The 23,550-nt window shown below is 51.0% G+C and overlaps 1 protein-coding gene across 2 annotated transcripts in view; it reads left to right on the top strand.

Annotated features, from left to right (window-relative positions):
- KCNH2 (potassium voltage-gated channel subfamily H member 2) overlaps nucleotides 1-23,550 on the top strand; it is a 246,775-nt gene that overhangs the window by 119,791 nt on the left and 103,434 nt on the right. For both annotated transcript variants that reach the window (XM_040431368.1, XM_040431367.1), the window contains exons 4-5: nucleotides 5,856-6,293; nucleotides 9,612-9,826. In XM_040431368.1, the coding sequence (XP_040287302.1) occupies nucleotides 5,856-6,293; nucleotides 9,612-9,826 (653 nt within the window). The remainder of the gene's footprint in view (nucleotides 1-5,855; nucleotides 6,294-9,611; nucleotides 9,827-23,550) is intronic.

Raw genomic sequence — 23,550 nt, 5'->3', positions numbered from 1 at the left:
CACTTTAACTAACTCTCTCTCTCCCCCCCCCCCCCCCCCCGTCCTGCACATTATCTCTTCCTCATCACATCCTGCACATTACCTTTTTCTCATTATATCCTGCACATTCCATCTTCCTTATGTCCAGCAGATTACCTCTTCTTCCCCATGTCCTGCTCATTACCTCTTTCTTGTCGTCTCCTGAACATTACCTCTTCCTCCTCATGTCCAGCATATTACCTCTTCCTCGTCAGATCCTGCACATTACCTCTTCCTCCTCATGTCCAGCATATTACCTCTTCTTCCTCATGTCCTGCACATTACCTCTTCTTCCTCATGTCCTGCACATTACCTCTTCTTCCTCATGTCCTGCACATTACCTCTTCTTCCTCATGTCCTGCACATTACCTCTTCTTCCTCATGTCCTGCACATTACCTCTTCTTCCTCATGTCCTGCACATTACCTCTTCCTCCTCATGTCCTGCACTTTACCTCTTCTTCCTCATGTCCTGCACTTTACCTCTTCTTCCTCATGTCCTGCACATTATCTCTTCCTCCTCATGTCCTGCACATTACCTCTTCCTCCTCATGTCCTGCACATTACCTCTTCCTCCTCATGTCCTGCACATTACCTCTTCCTCCTCATGTCCTGCACTTTACCTCTTCTTCCTCATGTCCTGCACTTTACCTCTTCCTCCTCATGTCCTGCACATTACCTCTTCCTCCTCATGTCCTGCACATTACCTCTTCCTCCTCATGTCCAGCACATTACCTCTTCCTCCTCATGTCCTGCACATTACCTCTTCCTCCTCATGTCCAGCACATTACCTCTTCCTCCTCATGTCCTGCACATTACATCTTCCTCATGTCCAGCACATTACCTCTTCCTCCTCATGTCCTGCACATTACCTCTTCCTCCTCATGTCCTGCACATTACCTCTTCCTCCTCATGTCCAGCACATTACCTCTTCCTCCTCATGTCCTGCACATTACCTCTTCCTCCTCATGTCCTGCACATTACCTCTTCTTCCTCATGTCCAGCACATTACCTCTTCTTCCTCATGTCCTGCACTTTACCTCTTTCTCGATGTCTCCTGCACATAACCCTTTGCCTACCTTGTTTTCTCTTTTATCTGCATCTTGTATATCTTAACTCTAAAGCTGGCTATGCCTATTACAACAATTTCATCAGGACTGGCCAACAATTAGATATATTTGGGGGCTTCCTGATTGTCTCTTAACCGGGAGAAAAGGATCGGGCAATTGGACTTCAGAATGCCCAATCCCTTTGTTCTCCGGGATATAAAGTGCCACTGGAGGTGTCTGGCACCGGCTTACTCCCCCCTCCCTATTTAGGACACATGCATACTTGGCCGAGACAAGCATGAGGGGTTTAGAGAAACAGTGGTTGGGTAAGCAAGCATTCCTGCAACAGCCACCTGAGTATGACCAGCCTTATTCTTTGTGTCCTCTGTGCACTCTGCCATGTGCAGTATCTCCTACATTTCCTGTGTCTTGCACTCAACCTGTAGTTCACTTTTTCTGTTTTCTGTATAACCTGCCCCTTATGTCCTGCATATAACCTGCCCCGTGCATCCTCTGTATAACCTGCCCTTATGTCCTGCATATAACCTGCCCCGTGCATCCTCTGTATAACCTGCCCTTATGTACGGTATATAACCTGCCCCCTGCATCCTCTGTATAACCTGCCCTTATGTACGGTATATAACCTGCCCCCTGCATCCTCTGTATAACCTGCCCTTATGTACGGTATATAACCTGCCCCGTGCATCCTCTGTATAACCTGCCCCTATGTCCTGTATATAACCTGCCCCGTGCATCCTCTGTATAACCTGCCCTTATGTACGGTATATAACCTGCCCCGTGCATCCTCTGTATAACCTGCCCCCGTGCATCCTCTTTATAACCTGGCCCTATGTCCTGTATATAACCTGCCCCGTGCATCCTCTATAATATAACCTGCCCTTATGTCCTGTATATAACCTGCCCCGTGCATCCTCTGTATAACCTGCCCTTATGTACGGTATATAACCTGCCCCGTGCATCCTCTGTATAACCTGCCCTTAAGTACGGTATATAACCTGCCCCCTGCATCCTCTGTATAACCTGCCCTTATGTACGGTATATAACCTGCCCCCTGCATCCTCTGTATAACCTGCCCTTAAGTACGGTATATAACCTGCCCCCTGCATCCTCTGTATAACCTGCCCCTTATGTCCTGCATATAACCTGCCCCGTGCATCCTCTGTATAACCTGCCCTTATGTACGGTATATAACCTGCCCCGTGCATCCTCTGTATAACCTGCCCTTATGTCCTGTATATAACCTGCCCCGTGCATCCTCTGTATAACCTGCCCTTATGTCCTGTATATAACCTGCCCCTATGTCCTGTATATAACCTGCCCCTATGTCCTGTATATAACCTGCCCCTATGTCCTGTATATAACCTGCCCCTATGTCCGGTATATAACCTGCCCCTATGTCCTGTATATAACCTGCCCCTATGTCCTGTATATAACCTGCCCCTATGTCCGGTATATAACCTGCCCCTATGTCCTGTATATAACCTGCCCCTATGTCCTGTATATAACCTGCCCCTATGTCCTGTATATAACCTGCCCCTATGTCCTGTATATAACCTGCCCCATGCATCCTCTGTATAACCTGCCCCTATGTCCTGTATATAACCTGCCCCGTGCATCCTCTATAATATAACCTGCCCCTATGTCCTGTATATAACCTGCCCCTATATCCTGCATATAACCTGCCCCTATGTCCTGTATATAACCTGCCCCTATGTCCTGTATATAACCTGCCCCTATGTCCGGTATATAACCTGCCCTTATGTCCGGTATATAACCTGCCCCTATGTCCTGTATATAACCTGCCCCTATGTCCTGTATATAACCTGCCCTTATGTCCTGTATATAACCTGCCCCTATGTCCTGTATATAACCTGCCCCTATGTCCGGTATATAACCTGCCCCTATGTCCTGTATATAACCTGCCCTTATGTCCGGTATATAACCTGCCCCTATGTCCTGTATATAACCTGCCCCTATGTCCTGTATATAACCTGCCCTTATGTCCGGTATATAACCTGCCCCTATGTCCTGTATATAACCTGCCCCTATGTCCTGTATATACCCTGCCCCTATGTCCGGTATATAACCTGCCCTTATGTCCTGTATATAACCTGCCCCTATGTCCTGTATATAACCTGCCCCTATGTCCTGTATATAACCTGCCCCTATGTCCTGTATATAACCTGCCCCTATGTCCTGTATATAACCTGCCCCTATGTCCGGTATATAACCTGCCCCTATGTCCTGTATATAACCTGCCCCTATGTCCTGTATATAACCTGCCCCTATGTCCGGTATATAACCTGCCCCTATGTCCTGTATATAACCTGCCCCTATGTCCTGTATATAACCTGCCCCTATGTCCTGTATATAACCTGCCCCTATGTCCTGTATATAACCTGCCCCATGCATCCTCTGTATAACCTGCCCCTATGTCCTGTATATAACCTGCCCCGTGCATCCTCTATAATATAACCTGCCCCCATGTCCTGTATATAACCTGCCCCTATGTCCTGTATATAACCTGCCCCTATGTCCGGTATATAACCTGCCCTTATGTCCGGTATATAACCTGCCCCTATGTCCTGTATATAACCTGCCCCTATGTCCTGTATATAACCTGCCCTTATGTCCTGTATATAACCTGCCCCTATGTCCTGTATATAACCTGCCCCTATGTCCGGTATATAACCTGCCCCTATGTCCTGTATATAACCTGCCCTTATGTCCGGTATATAACCTGCCCCTATGTCCTGTATATAACCTGCCCCTATGTCCTGTATATAACCTGCCCTTATGTCCGGTATATAACCTGCCCCTATGTCCTGTATATAACCTGCCCCTATGTCCTGTATATACCCTGCCCCTATGTCCGGTATATAACCTGCCCTTATGTCCTGTATATAACCTGCCCCTATGTCCTGTATATAACCTGCCCCTATATCCTGTATATAACCTGCCCCTATGTCCGGTATATAACCTGCCCCTATGTCCTGTATATAACCTGCTCCTATGTCCTGTATATAACCTGCCCCTATGTCCTGTATATAACCTGCCCCTATGTCCTGTATATAACCTGCCCCTATGTCCTGTATATAACCTGCCCCATGCATCCTCTGTATAACCTGCCCCTATGTCCTGTATATAACCTGCCCCGTGCATCCTCTATAATATAACCTGCCCCCATGTCCTGTATATAACCTGCCCCTATGTCCTGTATATAACCTGCCCCTATGTCCGGTATATAACCTGCCCTTATGTCCGGTATATAACCTGCCCCTATGTCCTGTATATAACCTGCCCCTATGTCCTGTATATAACCTGCCCTTATGTCCTGTATATAACCTGCCCCTATGTCCTGTATATAACCTGCCCCTATGTCCGGTATATAACCTGCCCCTATGTCCTGTATATAACCTGCCCTTATGTCCGGTATATAACCTGCCCCTATGTCCTGTATATAACCTGCCCCTATGTCCTGTATATAACCTGCCCTTATGTCCGGTATATAACCTGCCCCTATGTCCTGTATATAACCTGCCCCTATGTCCTGTATATACCCTGCCCCTATGTCCGGTATATAACCTGCCCTTATGTCCTGTATATAACCTGCCCCTATGTCCTGTATATAACCTGCCCCTATATCCTGTATATAACCTGCCCCTATGTCCGGTATATAACCTGCCCCTATGTCCTGTATATAACCTGCTCCTATGTCCTGTATATAACCTGCCCCTATGTCCTGCATATAACCTGCCCCTATGTCCTGTATATAACCTGCCCCTATGTCCTGTATATAACCTGCCCCTATGTCCTGTATATAACCTGCTCCTATGTCCTGTATATAACCTGCCCCTATGTCCTGTATATAACCTGCCCTTATGTCCTGTATATAACCTGCCCTTATGTCCGGTATATAACCTGCCCTTATGTCCGGTATATAACCTGCCCCTATGTCCTGTATATAACCTGCCCCTATGTCCTGTATATAACCTGCCCTTATGTCCTGTATATAACCTGCCCCTATGTCCTGTATATAACCTGCCCCTATGTCCTGTATATAACCTGCTCCTATGTCCTGTATATAACCTGCCCCTATGTCCTGTATATAACCTGCCCCTATGTCCGGTATATAACCTGCCCCTATGTCCTGTATATAACCTGCCCCTATGTCCTGCATATAACCTGCCCCTATATCCTGCATATAACCTGCCCCTATGTCCTGTATATAACCTGCCCCTATGTCCTGTATATAACCTGCCCCTATGTCCTGTATATAACCTGCCCCTATGTCCTGTATATAACCTGCCCCTATGTCCTGTATATAACCTGCCCCTATGTCCTGCATATAACCTGCCCTTATGTCCGGTATATAACCTGCCCTTATGTCCTGTATATAACCTGCCCCTATGTCCTGTATATAACCTGCCCCTATGTCCTGTATATAACCTGCCCCTATGTCCTGTATATAACCTGCCCTTATGTCCGGTATATAACCTGCCCCTATGTCCTGTATATAACCTGCCCCTATGTCCTGTATATAACCTGCCCCTATGTCCTGTATATAACCTGCCCCTATGTCCTGTATATAACCTGCCCCTATGTCCTGCATATAACCTGCCCCTATATCCTGCATATAACCTGCCCCTATATCCTGCATATAACCTGCCCCTATGTCCTGTATATAACCTGCCCCTATGTCCTGTATATAACCTGCCCCTTGAGTCCTGCACATTACCTGTCCCTAATGTTGTGCTGTTTTCTTCCAGGTAGAGGAAAGTCCTTCAGACTGAAGTTCCCTGCATTGCTGACGCTGACCAGCAGTAAGCAGTCCCTACCCCAGGAGGACCCTGATGTCGTGGTGGTCGACCTCTCCAAGCACAGCAGTGACTCTATGGCTTTGGAGGATGTGACCGTCGCTCCGGTAGATAACTGTGTGGGCTGTCGGCCGGAGGACCAGCAGGCACTGATCAGTGGCACATTGCCTAAGAGGGAGGAGGATGGCAGCAAAGATCCTGCAGTGCAGTCTTCTCCCCGGGCGGACAAGGATCACCTCAACCTGGATATGTCCTTCTCTAACTGTAGCCTGACTCGCACCCGCTCCCGGGAAAGCTTCTACAGCATCCGCAGGGCCTCTTCCGTGGATGACATAGAGGCCATGAAGGTCGACTTGGACAAAAAGTTTCGGAAGCGTAACTCTAGCACAGGTACAATGCTCTACAGCTGGGTGTCCACAGTGCCCCCAGAACAGTGACATCCACAGTGCCCCCATAACAGTGTCATCCACAGTGCCCCCATAACAGTGTCATCCACAGTCCCCCCATAACAGTCACATCCACAGTGTCCCCATAACAGTGACAACCACAGTCCCCCCATAAGTGACATCCACAGTGCCCCCATAAAAGTGACATCCACAGTGCCCCCATAACAGTATCAGATGTCCCACACAAGTCATAAGATAATAGAAAACTCCTCGTCTATTTTCGTGCTCTGTCAAATAAATTTCCATCATTACATTTCCAAAAGCGGCGGTTATGTTGTCGCCCCCCCCCCCCCCCCTCATGTTGTCGACCCCTCTCATGTTGTCAGCCCCCTCTCATGTTGTCGACCCATCTCTAATGTTGTCAGCCCCCCTCTCATATTGTCGGCCTCTCTCATGTTGTCGGTCCCTCTCTCATGTTGTCGGCCCCCCTCTCTTGTTGTCGCCCCCCCTCTCATGTTGTCGGCCTCTCTCATGTTGTCGGTCCCTCTCTCATGTTGTCGGTCCCTCTCTCATGTTGTCGGCCTCTCTCATGTTGTCGGTCCCTCTCTCTTCTTGTCGGTCCCTCTCATGTTGTCGGCCCCCCTCTCATGTTGTCGGCCCATCTCTCATGTTGTCGGCCCATCTTTCATGTTGTCGGCCCCCCTCTCATGTTGTCGGCCCATCTCTCATGTTGTCGGTCCCTCTCATGTTGTCGGCCCATCTCTCATGTTGTCGCCCCCCCCCCCCTCATGTTGTCGGCCCATCTCTCATGTTGTCGGCCCACCTCTCATGTTGTCGACCCATCTCTAATGTTGTCAGCCCCCCTCTCATATTGTCGGCCTCTCTCATGTTGTCGGTCCCTCTCTCATGTTGTCGGCCCCCCTCTCTTGTTGTCGCCCCCCCTCTCATATTGTCGGCCTCTCTCATGTTGTCGGCCCCCCTCTCTTGTTGTCGCCCCCCCCTCTCATGTTGTCGGCCTCTCTCATGTTGTCGGCCCCCCTCTCTTGTTGTCGCCCCCCCTCTCATGTTGTCGGCCTCTCTCATGTTGTCGGTCCCTCTCTCTTCTTGTCGGTCCATCTCTCATGTTGTCGGCCCCCCTCTCTTGTTGTCGCCCCCCCTCTCATATTGTCGGCCTCTCTCATGTTGTCGGCCCCCCTCTCTTGTTGTCGCCCCCCCTCTCATGTTGTCGGCCTCTCTCATGTTGTCGGTCCCTCTCTCTTCTTGTCGGTCCCTCTCTCTTCTTGTCGGTCCCTGTCATGTTGTCGGCCCATCTCTCATGTTGTCGGCCCATCTCTCATGTTGTCGGTCCCTCTCATGTTGTCGGCCCCCCTCTCATGTTGTCGGCCCATCTTTCATGTTGTCGGCCCATCTTTCATGTTGTCGGCCCATCTCTCATGTTGTCGGTCCCCCTCTCGTGTTGTCGGACCCCCTCTCGTGTTGTCGGCCCCCCTCTCATGTTGTCGGCCCCCCTCTCATGTTGTCGGCCCCCCTCTCATGTTGTCGGCCCCCCTCTCATGTTGTCGTCCCCCCTCTCATGTTGACGGCCCATCTCTCATGTTGTCGGCCCATCTCTCATGTTGTCGGCCCCCCTCTCTTGTTGTCGGCCCCCCTCTCTTGTTGTCGCCCCCCCTCTCTTGTTGTCGCCCCCCCTCTCTTGTTGTCGGTCCCTCTCTCATGTTGTCGGTCCCTCTCTCATGTTGTCGTCCCCCCTCTCATGTTGTCGTCCCCCCTCTCATGTTGTCGTCCCCCCTCTCATGTTGTCGGCCCATCTCTCATGTTGTCGGTCCCTCTCATGTTGTCGGCCCATCTCTCATGTTGTCGGCCCATCTCTCATGTTGTCGGCCCCCCTCTCATGTTGTCGGCCTCTATCATGTTGTCAGCCCCCCTCTCATGTTGTCAGCCCATCTCTCATGTTGTCGGCCCATCTCTCATGTTGTCAGCCCATCTCTCATGTTGTCGGTCCCTCTCTCATGTTGTCGGTCCCTCTCATGTTGTCGGTCCCTCTCTCATGTTGTCGGTCCCTCTCTCATGTTGTCGTCCCCCCTCTCATGTTGTCGGTCCCTCTCTCATGTTGTCGGTCCCCCTCTCATGTTGTCGGCCCCCCTCTCTTGTTGTCGGCCCCCCTCTCATGTTGTCAGCCCATCTCTCATGTTGTCGGCCCATCTCTCATGTTGTCGGTCCCTCTCTCATGTTGTCGGTCCCTCTCTCATGTTGTCGGTCCCTCTCTCATGTTGTCGGCCCCCCTCTCTTGTTGTCGGCCCCCCTCTCATGTTGTCAGCCCATCTCTCATGTTGTCGGCCCATCTCTCATGTTGTCAGCCCATCTCTCATGTTGTCGGTCCCTCTCTCATGTTGTCGGTCCCTCTCTCATGTTGTCGGTCCCTCTCATGTTGTCGGTCCCTCTCTCATGTTGTCGGTCCCTCTCTCATGTTGTCGGTCCCTCTCTCATGTTGTCGGTCCCTCTCTCATGTTGTCGGTCCCCCTCTCATGTTGTCGGCCCCCCTCTCTTGTTGTCGGCCCCCCTCTCTTGTTGTCGGCCCCCCTCTCATGTTGTCAGCCCATCTCTCATGTTGTCGGTCCATCTCTCATGTTGTTGGCCCATCTCTCTTGTTGTCCGTCCCCCCCCCCCCTCATGTTGTCAGCTCCTTCCCCACATCCTCCCATCCATCAGTGCCCTCCACATCCCGGCTTCTTGCGTCTCTAATAACCCTGCATTATAAATCCTTCTCGTTCAGCATGGCATAAAACCAGACAATTAATGGGTTAATGATCCGTGAGTCCTAAATGCCCAGAGATTAAGTCAGGACTGATTACACCGATCAGAAGCCGCCAGTGAGCGTCCGCTAATCCTGTTACCCCCTAATTAATTGGTTGCCTCATGTTTCTGGCTTGTGGTAATGAAGCCTCAGCTGAGATGAGATCTGGCCCCATATCCGGCCGCATTCAGGGAGATTTACAGAGGGCGGCACCGGGCGTATATGTTACATGGCGGTGCTGCCCATCCGCGTCCTCTGCACCTGTCCAGTCCGGTACACAGAACGGTGCCCCTAATATATCCTCATGACATACTTGCTTTAGGGTCAGACAGCATAAGGACTTCAGCTGCACAGGAACATGCGACTTTTGCCTTTGACTTTCACCCTCATGCCACTTGTGCCCTTCGCAGCTGCTGTCTCATATATTTTCTACGTTGCTAATGAGATCCACCTTTAAGTGTGACAACCACCTTGGCCCATGTAGTAGGTCTTGGTACGGTCTGGTCTCACCGGTTCTCCTCTCCATAGGTGCCACGAACAACGTGCGGATGAACCTCCTGAACTCCACATCAGACTCTGACCTCATGAAGTACAGGACCATCAGTAAGATCCCGCAGATCACCCTCAACTTTGTGGACTTTAAGGGGGATTCGTTCCTCGTGTCGCCGTCCAACGAAAAGGAGATTATTGCCCCTACCAAGCTGAAGGACCGAACTCACAATGTGACGGAGAAGGTCACGCAGGTAGGACGTTGACTTACCCCAATACTGTGTATTGTCCAGACTGGTGCAATGCTTAGATGTATAATGTTGAGGATAGATGTGTGACGGCTCTGGATATGATGATTCTGGTTTCCGATTGATTGATCTGCATTATAAGATCTCAGTGACCTTTGACATGGATAATGTGCTGAGGACCGGTCCTGGTAGAGAGTCGGATCTTCTGTAGTTATGCCAAAGTAAGGTAGACCTGTCGTTACAACAAATGCAAGGAAACAATGTCCCAATCACCTGTAGGAGACAAGGGCCCAATCACCTGTAGGAGACAAGGGCCCAATCACCTGTAGGAGACAAGGGCCCAATCATCTGCAGAAGACCAGGGCCCAATCATCTGCAGAAGACCAGGGCCCAATCATCTGCAGGAGACCAGGGCCCAATCATCTGCAGGAGACCAGGGCCCAATTACCTGTAGGATACCAGGGCCCAATCACCTGTAGGAGACCAGGGCCCAATCACCTGTAGGAGACCAGGGCCCAATCACCTGTAGGAGACCAGGGCCCAATCACCTGTAGGAGACCAGGGCCCAATCATCTGCAGCAGACCAGGGCCCAATCATCTGCAGGATACCAAGGCCCAATCACCTGCAGGAGACAAGGGCCCAATCATCTGCAGGATACCAAGACTCAATCATCTACAGGAGACCAGGGCCCAATCATCTGCAGGATACCAAGGCCACATCATCTGCAGGAGACCAGGGTCCAATTATCTGCAGGAGACCAGGGCCCCATCCTCTTAAGAAACATTCCCCTTAGTAAGCCATTTTCACATTCGCTGTAGGGGAGAAACGTGACCTCTGTCATCTCACTGGTCCCCCATGAAAAGGAGAACAAACCATCTTGATGCGGGTCCCTCATCTGTAAGGGCCAATAGCAGTGGCTGCCTGCATGTTATCTCACTAAGACACAGACCGAGCTGAGATTCACTTTTGCAGAGCTCAAATAGAAAAAGAAAAACTGCAGCCACTAAATTACATTTAACTGAGAACATTAAATTTGATCTTATGCGTCCATCCCCTCCTCGCCTCAGCCTCCTGTCTTCCTCCTCTCCCCGGACTCCTGTCCCCCTTCCTCGCCTTGACCCCCCCCTCCCATCCCCCTCCTCACCTCCCGTCCCCCTCCTCGCCTCCTGTCCCCCTCCTCGCTTCCCGTCCCCCTCCTCGCCTCCCGTCCCCCTCCTCACCTCCCATTCCTTTCATCGCCTCCTGTCTCCCTCCTCTCCTCCCGTCCCTTTCCTCGCCTCCTGTCTCCCTCCTCTCCCTGGACTCCTGTCCCCCTCCTCGCTTCCCGTCCCCCTCCTCGCCTCCCGTCCCCCTCCTCACCTCCCATTCCTTTCATCGCCTCCTGTCTCCCTCCTCTCCTCCCGTCCCTTTCCTCGCCTCCTGTCTCCCTCCTCTCCCTGGACTCCTGTCCCCCTCCTCGCCTTGACCACCTCCTCACATCCTGTCCTCCTCCTCACCTCCCGTCCCTTTCCTCGCCTCCTGTCCCCCTGCTCTACCTGGACTCCCGTCCCCCTCCTCGCCTCCTGTCTCCCTCCTCTCCCTGGACTCCTGTCCCCCTCCTCGCCTCCCATCCCCCTCCTCACCTCCCGTCCCTTTCCTCGCCTCCTGTCCCCCTCCTCTCCATGGACTCCCTGAAAAAGTCATTTTGCCTCTTGGAAATGGTAGCTTTATATCTATCTCCATATTCAGTCCCTTGTATTCCCGTCCTAGACTGCTGCCTTCCTATGTAACCCACTTATTCTGTGTATCATTACACCTCACGTCCTTCATACACCCCAGGAGTAACATACAACTCCCGCAGATACTTATATATAAAATACTTTACTGATAACAGAGGAGACAAAGCAATGGACATTCCATAAAGATACGGATACAACACAGTACATAGAGGACACCTCCACACACAGCCGCCTCCTGTCCTGCCCTCCTGGAGACTAAATGTGGCCGATAATGAGTACGTACTGTGACACAGTGAGAGGTTTGGTCTGGGAAAACAGGTATTTTCCTCCCAGCATTTGTTGCTGGGCTGATTTACAGCCAGGTGAGGTCAAATACCGGACTGGATTTTAAGTGCCGGTCCGGGTTTTGGCAGCACCTGGCTGTCCTTAAATAGGCAGCTGGGCTCAGGAGTGAGGTCTCTGTGTTGGGATCTGGGAGCCTTGTGTTTGGATGAAGGCTTGCTACCTGTTTGGCTTGAAAACAGGTTGGTGCTGCTATCAGCAAGGACTCTTTGAGGCAGAATTGCTGCATGGTGTGAATTACCACCAACAGCGCAAGGTGACTTTTTGCTTTTTTATAACAGTTTGTTTTGTCACTTGCCTAAAGTGTGAATCCTGTCTACCAGAGCGACATCCCACAGTACCCAACAATATACCATCCACATATACAGTGGCAGTGTACAGAATCTCACACACATATACAGTGGCAGTGTACAGAACCGCACACACATATACAGTGGCAGTGTACAGAACCGCACACACATTTACAGCGGCAGTGTACAGAACCGCACACACATATACAGTGGCAGTGTACAGAATCGCACACACACATACAGCGGCAGTGTACAGAACCGCACACACATATACAGCGGCAGTGTACAGTACCGCACACACATATACAGTGGCAGTGTACAGAATCGCACACACATATACAGTGGCAGTGTACAGAATCGCACACACACATACAGCAGCAGTGTACAGAACGGCACACACATATACAGCGTCAGTGTACAGAACCGCACACACATATACAGTGGCAGTGTACAGAACGGCACACACATTTACAGCGGCAGTGTACAGTACCGCACACACATATACAGCGTCAGTGTACAGAACCGCACACAGATATACAGTGGCAGTGTACAGTACCGCACACACACATATACAGTCGCAGTGTACAGTACCGCACACACACATACAGTCGCAGTGTACAGAATCGCACACACATACAGCGGCAGTGGACAGTACTGCACACACATATACAGCGTCAGTGTACAGAACCGCACACACATATACAGTGGCAGTGTACAGAATCGCACACACACATATAGTCGCAGTGTACAGAATCGCACACACATACAGCGGCAGTGGACAGTACTGCACACACATATACAGCGGCAGTGTACAGTACTGCACACACATATACAGCGGCAGTGTACAGAATCGCACACACATATACAGTGGCAGTGTACAGAGTAGAGTTGTTGCGATACCAAATTTTTGATTCGATTTCGATACCATAAAAATGTATTGCGATACTCGATACCATTCGATACCACGCGAAAAAAGAAACCAAAAAAGCCACGTGCATTCCGCATTTTGAAAAAAATTGCGAACCATGCATTTTTTTTTTTTTTCACCACATAGATTTTTTTTTATATTTTAGTAGTTTGGACTTTTCTGATGTGGCGATATGTGATATGTTTATTTATTTATTGTTTATATATTTTATATGTGAAATTGGGTGATTCATACTTTTTTTTCTTTACACTTTTTTTATTTGATAACTATTTCCCCCCTTAGGGGCCAGAACCTGGGATCTTTTCATCCCTTGTCCTATTCACCCTGATAGACCTCTATCAGGGTGACTAGGACCTCACACTGTCCCTGCTGCACTGTGCACAGTACACACATCAGCAGGGAGATTACCATGGCAGCCAGGGCTTCAGTAGCGTCCTGGCTGCCATGGTAACCGATCGGAGCCCCAGGATTACACTGCTGGGGCTCCGATCAGAAGCTGCCACTGCCACCAATGAAGAAGAGCGGAGGGGACCCTGTGGCCACTGCCACCAATGATTTTAATACTGGGGGGTTGAGAGGGGCGGGAGCACTGTGCCACCAATGATTTTAATGGGGTGGGGGGGGAACAATGCGCCATCAATGATAATTCTCTCCTGGGCGTTCCTTCTCCCTGCGCTGCGCTGCGATTGGACAGCACTACAGCCAGGGAGAAGGAACGCCCACTAGAGAAGCTGATGTCTCTAGCCACGAGCAGCATCCAGTGAGCGGGCGGGGCGGATCCGGGTAACTCCTTCCCTGCCATACTGTCTGAGAAGTCCACGTAGAGGCGGCGGAGTGCCTGGAGCGCCCCGGATTACTTGGGGGCAGCCATGTGAGGGCAAATACCCAGGCGCCAGGACAAAATTCCTGATCGCCATGGCGACCTGGCGCCTGGGATTTGTCGAGCCCTGCATTAGTACATGTACATATAGAGACTCCTGCATAAATAATAGCATATATAATCTACACATCCATAAACACGTGCCGGCCACAGAGTCTTGGCTTGCTCCTGATGTACATTAAGTGCTGTTCATCCAGGGATTGCAGAGAAAGAGCCTCGGCCCCAAGTTTCACATAGCCTATATCTTCCTATGCCCCCACCACCGACTCCACCCTATGACCAGCCCAGTATCTATCAATCTGTAGGCCAAGAGAATGTTGTCCAACTGCTTTTTCCCCCCAACTTACAATGCCCTTCTTGTCTTTGATAGTCTAACATAGGGCACAATGACCTAACGTTCCCCTCCTCGCCTCCCCCCACCCTCCCGTTCTCCTCTTGGCCCCTCCCCCTTCCATTCCTCTTCTCACATCCCCCACCCTTCCGTTCCCCTCCTCGTTCCACTCTCCCATTCCCCTCTTCGCCTCCCACCCTTCCTGTTCCCATTCTCGCCCCCCCCATCCTGCCTTTCCCCTTCTGGCCCCCCCATCCTGCCGTTCCCCTTCTGGCCCCCCCATCCTTCCGTTCCCCTCCTTGCCACCTCATCCTCTTGTTCCCCTCTTCACCTCCCATCCTACCATTCCCCTCCTCACCCCTCCTATTCTGCTCCTCACCCCCCCATTCTCCCATTATTCTTCTCGCCCCCCTATCCTCCCATTCTTCTCCGCGCCCCTCCCATCCTCTCGTTCCCCTCCTCACCCCCCATCCTCCCTTTCCCCCATACTCTAGTTCCCTTCCTCGCCGCTCCCATCCTTCCTTTCCCCTCTTCGCCCCCTATCCTCCGTTATCCTCCTCGCCCCTTCTATCCTCTCATTCTCCTCCTCGCCCCTCCCATCCTCCCTTTCCCCTCCTCACCCCCCATCCTCCCATTCTCCTCTTCGCTCCCTATCCTCCGTTCCCCTTCTCGCCCCCCATCCTCCGTTCTCCTCATTGCCCTTCCCATCCTCCGTTCCCTTCCTTGCCCCCCATCCTTTCGTTACCCTCCTCACCCCCCTATCCTCTCGTTACCCTCCTCACCCCCCCATCCTCGCGTTACCCTCCTCGCCCCCCCATCCTCTCGTTACCCTCCTCACCCCCCCATCCTCCTGTTCCCCTCCTTGCCCCCCCAATCCTCCCATTCTCCTCTTCGCCCCCCCAATCCTCCCATTCTCCTCCTCGCCCCCCCAATCCTCCCATTCTCCTCCTCGCCCCCCCCAATCCTACCATTCTCCTCCTCGCCCCCCCAATCCTCCCATTCTCCTCCTCGCCCCCCCCAATCCTCCCATTCTCCTCCTCGCCCCCATTCCCCCCCCTCGCCCCCCATCCTCCCATTCTCCTCCTCGGCTCCCTATCCTCCGTTCTCCTTCTCGCCGCCCTATCCTCCGTTCTCCTCCTCGCCCCGCTATCCTCTGTTCTCCTCCTCGCCCCTCCAATCCTCCCATTCTCCTCCTCTCCCCCATTCTCCTCCCGTTCCCCCCCTCGCCCCCCATCCTCCCATTCTCCTCCTCGTCTCCCTATCTTCCGTTCTCCTCCTCGCCGCCCTATCCTCCGTTCTCCTCCTCGCCCCGCTATCCTCCGTTCTCCTCCTCGCCCCTCTATCCTACCATTCCCCTCCTCACCCCTCCCATTCTGCTCCTCACCCCCCCATTCTCCCATTATTCTTCTCGCCCCCCCCTATTCTCCCATTCTTCTCCGCGCCCCTCCCATCCTCTCGTTCCCTTCCTCACCCCCCATCCTCCCTTTCCCCTCCTGTTCCCCCATACTCTAGTTCCCTTACTCCCCCCTCCCATCCTTCCTTTCCCCTCTTCGCCCCCTATCCTCCGTTATCCTCCTCGCCCCTTCTATCCTCTCATTCTCCTCCTCGCCCCTTCTATCCTCTCATTCTCCTCCTCGCCCCTCCCATCCTCCCTTTCCCCTCCTCACCCCCCATCCTCCCATTCTCCTCTTCGCTCCCTATCCTCCGTTCCCCTTCTCGCCCCCATCCTCCGTTCTCCTCATTGCCCTTCCCATCCTCCGTTCCCTTCCTTGCCCCCCATCCTTTCGTTACCCTCCTCACCCCCCCATCCTCTCGTTACCCTCCTCACCCCCCCATCCTCCTGTTCCCCTCCTTGCCCCCCCAATCCTCCCATTCTCCTCCTCGCCCCCCCAATCCTCCCATTCTCCTCCTCGCCCCCCCAATCCTCCCATTCTCCTCCTCGCCCCCCCATCCTCCCATTCTCCTCCTCGCCCCTCCAATTCTCCTCCCATTCTCCTCCTCGCCCCCCCCCAATCCTCCCATTCTCCTCCTCGTCCCCCCAATCCTCCCATTCTCCTCCTCGCCCCCATCTCCTCGCCCCCTATCCTCCGTTCTCCTCCTCTCCGCCCTATCCTCCGTTCTCCTCCTCGCCGCCCTATCCTCCGTTCTCCTCCTCGCCGCCCTATCCTCCGTTCTCCTCCTCGCCGCCCTATCCTCTGTTCTCCTCCTCGCCCCCCTATCCTCCGTTCTCCTCCTCGCCCCCCCAATCCTCCCATTCTCCTCCTCGCCCCCCCCAATCCTCCCATTCTCCTCCTCTCCCCCATTCTCCTCCTGTTCCCCCCCTCGCCCCCCATCCTCCCATTCTCCTCCTCGTCTCCCTATCTTCCGTTCTCCTCCTCGCCCCGCTATCCTCCGTTCTCCTCCTCCCCCGCTATCCTCCGTTCTCCTCGCCCCGCTATCCTCCGTTCTCCTCCTCCCCCCATCCTCTGTTCTCCTCCTCGCCCCCCTATCCTCTGTTCTCCTCCTCGCCCCCCTATCCTCCGTTCTCTTCCTCGCCCCCTATCCTCCGTTCTCCTCCTCGCCCCCTATCCTCCGTTCTCCTCCTCGCCCCCTATCCTCCGTTCTCCTCCTCGCCCCCTATCCTCCGTTCTCCTCCTCGCCCCCTATCCTCCGTTCTCCTCCTCGCCCCGCTATCCTCCGTTCTCCTCCTCGCCCCGCTATCCTCTGTTCTCCTCCTCGCCCCTCCATCCTCTGTTCTCCTCCTCGCCCCCCTATCCTCCGTTCCCTCTCCTCGCCTTCCTCCCCCAGCATCCCTTAGCCACCCCCCATCTTACAGACGTTTGTCACACTTATAGAGAATTGAATTGTGGCAGACTTCTTCAGAGATGAGCGTCCAATGTTCTTTTCAAGGTTCTCTCAATAAAGATGAATATGGAGGGAGGGAAGGCTCGTCTGGGAGATTGAGCGCCGCACGTCGCGCCGCTGATCCCAAGGATTTATAACTAGTAGGAAGTCACCATTAAATCAATGAAGTGAATACACAGTGTGGCGGAGCGTTCTGCGCATGCTGCTCGGTGCAGTGTGACATTATTCATCACTGCATTATACTTCTGGGGAAAAAATAAACGAACCAGCACCTCCACAATAAGTGAATATGAGAACGCAGGTGCACGCTACCTTGGCTAAAACACACTTGGATTAGAAGAACTACAGGTAACAGCACTCTGCTGGTCAATTGCACAAAGATATAAGCAAACACTGAAAGAATAAATGCTTGGTGGTCATACTTACTGCAAATGCAGCTAGAAGCTCTTTGCGAATATAATTGATCAAAAATATTTCGGGCCCATCTACCGCTCGTCAAGGTCGCTTCTAATCAGATGGGTCCTACTCTAACATGCCTCTCCCATTGTCACTGCCACTAGGGGAGTGGCTCCCCCTGGTGGTGAGATTGAACCGTGCACCACCAGCCCATTTACCATGTGCTTTTAATCAGATAGCTTGTACAGCTGTATTCTACCCAGCCCATACTGCAGGCTCACAACCTGGGAGAGGCATGCGTAGGATACAGCTTGGTACTACTTTGCCCAGATTGTAGGCTGTAAGCCCAGGAGAGGCATGTTAGAGTAGGACCCATCTGATTAGAAGCGACCTTGACGACCGGTAGATGGGCCCGAAATATTTTTGATCAATTATATTCGCAAAGAGCTTCTAGCTGCATTTGCAGTAAGTATGACCACCAAGCATTTATTCTTTCAGTGTTTGCTTATATCTTTGTGCAATTGACCAGCAGAGTGCTGTTACCTGTAGTTCTTCTAATCCAAGTGCATTATACTTCTGTGCCTTAATTCCTCACCATTTTCAAGATCTCCCTTTGCTGTCAGTGAATGGAAATATTCTTGTTTACATTCTGAGGCTGAAGACCTGCCCTGGTTACACAGCTAAGAGTTTGTCACAGCATATCAGTGTGGGCACTGCATGATGATATATAGGCACTGTATGGTGGTATTATGTGGGCACTGAAAGATGATACTGTATGTGGGCACTCTACGGTGCTACATGGGCACTGCATAATGATATGTGGGCACTGCATGATAATATGCAGGTACTGTATGGTGGTACTATGTGGGCACTGAAAGATGATACTGTATGTGGGAACTGTATGACGATATGTGGGCACTTGCGTCACACCTGGCATTGTGATTTCTGTGTTGTTTAATATCAGACTAAAATCACTCTCATGAACAGATTGGGGGGAATTATCAGCACCATCACTTCTAACGCCAGTCTTCATCCACTGTGCAGAGGGGTGAGATGCACCACATTTATTAAGAGGTCCAATAACCAGAATGTGAAATCTATGTCAGCTAGGAGCTGGAGTACATAGATTTCAGATGTAACTTGCACCAGAAAACTGGTGTAAGTAATCTTTAATCTTTCGGGCTCCGTAGGTCTCGCCCCCTCTTGCCCATCGCCCATCCACTTGTTTGATTCCCCTTTGTTTTCCTGGCTTAGTTCTTTATAGTTTTCCTGGTTTGGTTTTCCTTAGTCTCCCTGTGTAGGTTCTTTTATCATTTTTCAAGTTTGCTTCTCTATAGTTTTGCTGGTTTGGTTCTCCATAGTTTTCATGACGTGATTCTTCTACTATTCCTGCTTTGGTTCTACATAGTTTCCTGGATTGAATCTCAATAGTTTTCTTAGCTTACAGATGTAGCAGAGCTAAAAGGAACAGTTAACACATTAATTAAACAATGGCAAGAAGATGTTAGTTGACATTTTCATTTACTTTCAATGGTGTTTGTCACTGTGACATGTTATTACAGTTCCTTTTAGTCCTGCTTCATCTGTAGTTCTCTATAGTACTCCTGGTCTACTTCTGCTTAGTTTTCCTGACTTGCTTCTTTTATCATTTTCCTGGATTAGTTCTACATAGTTTCCTGTTTTGGTTCTCCATACTTTTCCCACTTTGGTTTTCCATAGTTTTCCCGCTTTGGTTCTATCTTGGTTGGTTCTCCATAGTTCTCCTAGCTTAGTTCTCTTTAGTTTTTTTGGTTGATTTTCCATAATTCTTACAGTTTGGTTCTCCATAGTTTCCTGGATTAGTTTTCCCTAGTTTCCCTGGTCTACTTTTCCAGTGTTTTCTTGGTTTGGTGCTCTACAGTTCTTTAAGGCTACTTTCACACCTGCGTTAGGTGCGGATCCGTCTTGTATCTGCACAGACGGATCCGCACCGATAAGGCTATTTTCACACTAGCGGCAGGACGGATCCGACAGGCTGTTCACCCTGTCGGGTCCATCCTGCCGCTATTTCGCTGTGCCGCCGCTCCGTCCCCATTGACTATAATGGGGGCGGAGCTCCAGCGCAGCACGGCAGTGCACGGCAAAAGGCCGCCAGACTAAAAGTACTGCATGCCAGACTTTTTAGTCTGGCGGCCTCTCACCGCGAACTGCCGTGCTGCGCCGGAGCCCCGCCCCAGTCCCCATTATAGTCAAAATATAGTCAGGCGGCACGTCGAAATAGCGGCAGGACGGATCCGACAGAGTGACCAGCCTGTCGGATCCGTCCTGCCGCTAGTGTGAAAGTAGCCTAATGCAAACGCTTGTATCTATTCAGAACGGATCAGTTTGCATTACCATGAACATCATGTTCATGATAATGCAAACGGATCCGTTTTGACTTACACTGAAAGTCAATGGGAGGTGAATCCGTTTTCAATTGCACCATATTGTGTCAGTGAAAACGGACCCGTCCCCATTGACTTACATCGTAAGTCAGGACGGATCCGTTTGGCTCCGCATCGTCAGGCAGACATCAAAACGCTGCAAGCAGCCTCCAGAGCGGAATGGAGGCTGAACGGAGGCAAACTGATGCATCCTGAACGGATCCTTATCCATTCAGAATGCATTGGGGCTGAACTGATCCGTTTTGGGCCGCTTGTGAGAGCCCTGAAACAGATCTCACAAGCGGACCCAGAAACGGCAGTGTGAAAGTAGCCTAAGCTTGGTTCTTCCATCATTTTCCTGGCTTGCCTTTCCATAGCTTCCTGGGTTGGTTCTCCAAATTGTTCCTGGTTTGGTTTCCCAACTTTTTCCTGGTTTAGGTCTCCATAGGTTTCCTAGCTTGGTTCTCCATAGGTTTCCTGGTCTGGTTTTCTATGTTTGGTTTTTCCATTGTTTTTGTGATTCGGTTCTCCACAGTTTACTGAGATGGTTTTCCGTGTTTGGTTCTCTGTTATCGTTTTTGTTTGGTTCTCTATAGTCTTCCGATTCTGGTTCTCTACAGTTTTCCCGGGGTTGATTTTCTGTAGGTTTTCAACTTTAGTTCTCCATAGTTTCCTGGATTGGTTCTTCATAGTTTTCCTAGCTCTATAGGTTCCTTGGTCTGGGTCTCCATAGGTTTCTGGTTCAGTTCTCCATAATTTTCTTACCTTGGTTCTTCGTAGTTTTTGTTTACCTTTTTCCGAAGCTCCGTCTGCATAAAAGCTTTTTCAGAGCTGAGTTTTCACTTCGTGAAAACTCAGATCCGACAGTATATTCTAACACAGGGGCGTTCCCATGGTGATGGGGACGCTTCAGGTTAGAATATACTAAAATAACTGTGTACATGACTGCCCCCTGCTGCCTGGCAGGTGCTGCCAGGCAGCAGGGGGCAGGCCCCCCTTCCCCTGTAGTTAACACATTGGTGGCCAGTGCGGCCGGCCCCCCCCTCCCTCCCCTGTAGTTAACTCATTGGTGGCCAGTGGGCCCCCCCCTCCCCTGTAGTTAACTCTTTGTTGTCCAGTGCGAAAGGCCCCCCCTCCCTCCCCTGTAGTTAACTCGTTGGTGTCCAGTGGGCCCTCCCCCCTCCTAATTAAAATCTCCCCCCCCTATCATTGGTGGCAGCGGAGAGTACCGATCGGAGTCCCAGTTTAATCGCTGGGGCTCCGATCGGTAACCATGGCAACCAGGACGCTACTGCAGTCCCGGTTGCCATGGTTACTTAGCAATTTGTAGAAGCATTATACTTACCTGCGAGCTGCGATGTCTGTGTCCGGCCGGGAGCTCCTCCTACTGGTAAGTGACAGATCATTAAGCAATGCGCCGCACAGACCTGTCACTTACCAGTAGGAGGAGCTCCCGCACAGACCTGTCACTTACCAGTAGGAGGAGCTCCCGGCCGGACACAGACATCGCAGCTCGCAGGTAAGTATAATGCTTCTACAAATTGCTAAGTAACCATGGCAACCGGGACTGCAGTACCGTCCTGGTTGCCATGGTTACCGATCGGAGCCCCAGCGATTAAACTGGGACTCCGATCGGTACTCTCCGCTGCCACCAATGATAGGGGGGGAGATTTTAATTAGGAGGGGGAGGGAGGGGGGAGGGCCCACTGGCCACCAACGAGTTAACTACAGGGGAGGGAGGGGGGGCGGCCGCACTGGACAACAAAGAGTTAACTACAGGGGAGGGAGGGGGGGGCGGCCGCACTGGACAACAAAGAGTTAACTACAGGGGAGGGAGGGGGGCCCACTGGCGACCAATGAGTTAACTACAGGGGGCAGTCATGTACACAGTTCTTTTAGTATATTCTAACCTGAAACGTCCCCATCACCATGGGAACGCCTCTGTGTTAGAATATACTGTCGGATTTGAGTTTCACGATCTAACTCATATCCGACAGTATATTCTAACATAGAGGCGTTCCCATGGTGATGGGGACGCTTCAAGTTAAAATATACCATCGGATTGGAGAAAACTCCGATCCGATGGTATAAAAGGGACTCCTGACTTTACATTGAAAGTCAATGGGGGACGGATCCGTTTGCAATTGCACCATATTGTGTCAACGTCAAACGGATCCGTCCCCATTGACATGCATTGTAATTCAGGACGGATCCGTTTGGCTCCGCACAGCCTGGCGGACACCAAAACGACTTTTTTTTTATGTCCGTGGATCCTCCAAAAATCAAGGAAGACCCACGGAAGAAAAAACGGTCACGGATCACGGACCTACGGACCCCGTTTTTGCGGACCGTAAAAAAAAAACGGTCGTGTGCATGAGGCCTTACATTAGACGTTATGTCTGAGTAGGCTTCACTACTGGTTTTGGCTCACATAACCAAATAACAGAGGTGTGAACTCAGCCTTAGATGTAGTTGGCCCTGGTGGCTTATTTAGAGAAAAATGTGTGAATCTTCTGCTTCATGCGACATTATCTGAAGTGGTCTGCTGCTTGCTTGCATTATAGTCTTCGTTCTCTGGCCTGCTCTTTCTTGGTGTTCTGTATTGTGGTGTATGAACCACATTTTATGAGTTCCCAAGGAACATTGCTTACAAAAACAGTAATACAATTTCCTTATGTAATACTCTAAGGACGATTGTACCCAGCAAGCTAAGTCTTTGACTTCTTGCATGACCACCAGTGCTTCTTCTTACGACCCAACTTGAAGTGGTCTTCACCTGTGGGATGTGGCTCACTTTGACTCTTAATGTCTCATTAGTCTTGATTCTCTGCCCCTTTCCATTTCCTAATATTCAGCATTGTGGAACATGACCCAGATTCTGCTGGCTCCCAGGAGATGTCCTTTCATCCATGTTATGGATGGAATTGCTGTTTTCCAGGTGGTGGAGGTGGCAGAGGCTAGGAATTTTCTACTAGAAAGTGCTTTAGATACCAGATGTCACCTCCTCCTGAGGGATCTCTCTCTTGGGAAGCAGTAAATTAAATAGTAAATGTCTCCTTCATTTCTACTGATTGATGAATATTCTTGGATGAAATTCCTGTAGTTGGAAACAAGGGAGAAGAATATCAGTAATTGGCATAGAACAGTCTTTTGTGTACTAGACCTACAACAAGAGATTAACCAGGGACTTAGGTGGTCATTTATTAAGACCGGCATTTTAGACCCTATAGCTGGCGGTGGAACCACCGAAGTTATGAAGAGGCACCGGCCTCCACATAACTTTGGCAGATCCACCGCTGCTTCCTTGCTGGTGTAGATTTAGACCATTTTCCACACCTAAAACAGGCATAGAAAATGATAAATGAGACAGGCCTGCAGGCCCCTCCCCGCCCACTTTTTTAGACCTGGCTTGAGCGGGAAAAAGTCGCAGATTGCGGTGCAAATGACCTTTGCGCCGCAATCTGTGCAAGAAATATAGCTGTATTTCTGCATAGTAAATGACCCCCTTAGTGTCTGGAGCCATACAACAATTCTCCTTGTTATAAATGAGCTCCCCCTGTAACTTATAAACAGGTCCTCCCGAGGGAGAGATGCTCCT

This window comes from Bufo bufo, chromosome 5, assembly GCF_905171765.1.
Source record: "Bufo bufo chromosome 5, aBufBuf1.1, whole genome shotgun sequence".
Lineage (NCBI taxonomy): Eukaryota > Metazoa > Chordata > Amphibia > Anura > Bufonidae > Bufo > Bufo bufo.
Note: the sequence above shows the minus strand (reverse complement) of the source record. Positions and strands in the feature narration are given on the sequence as shown.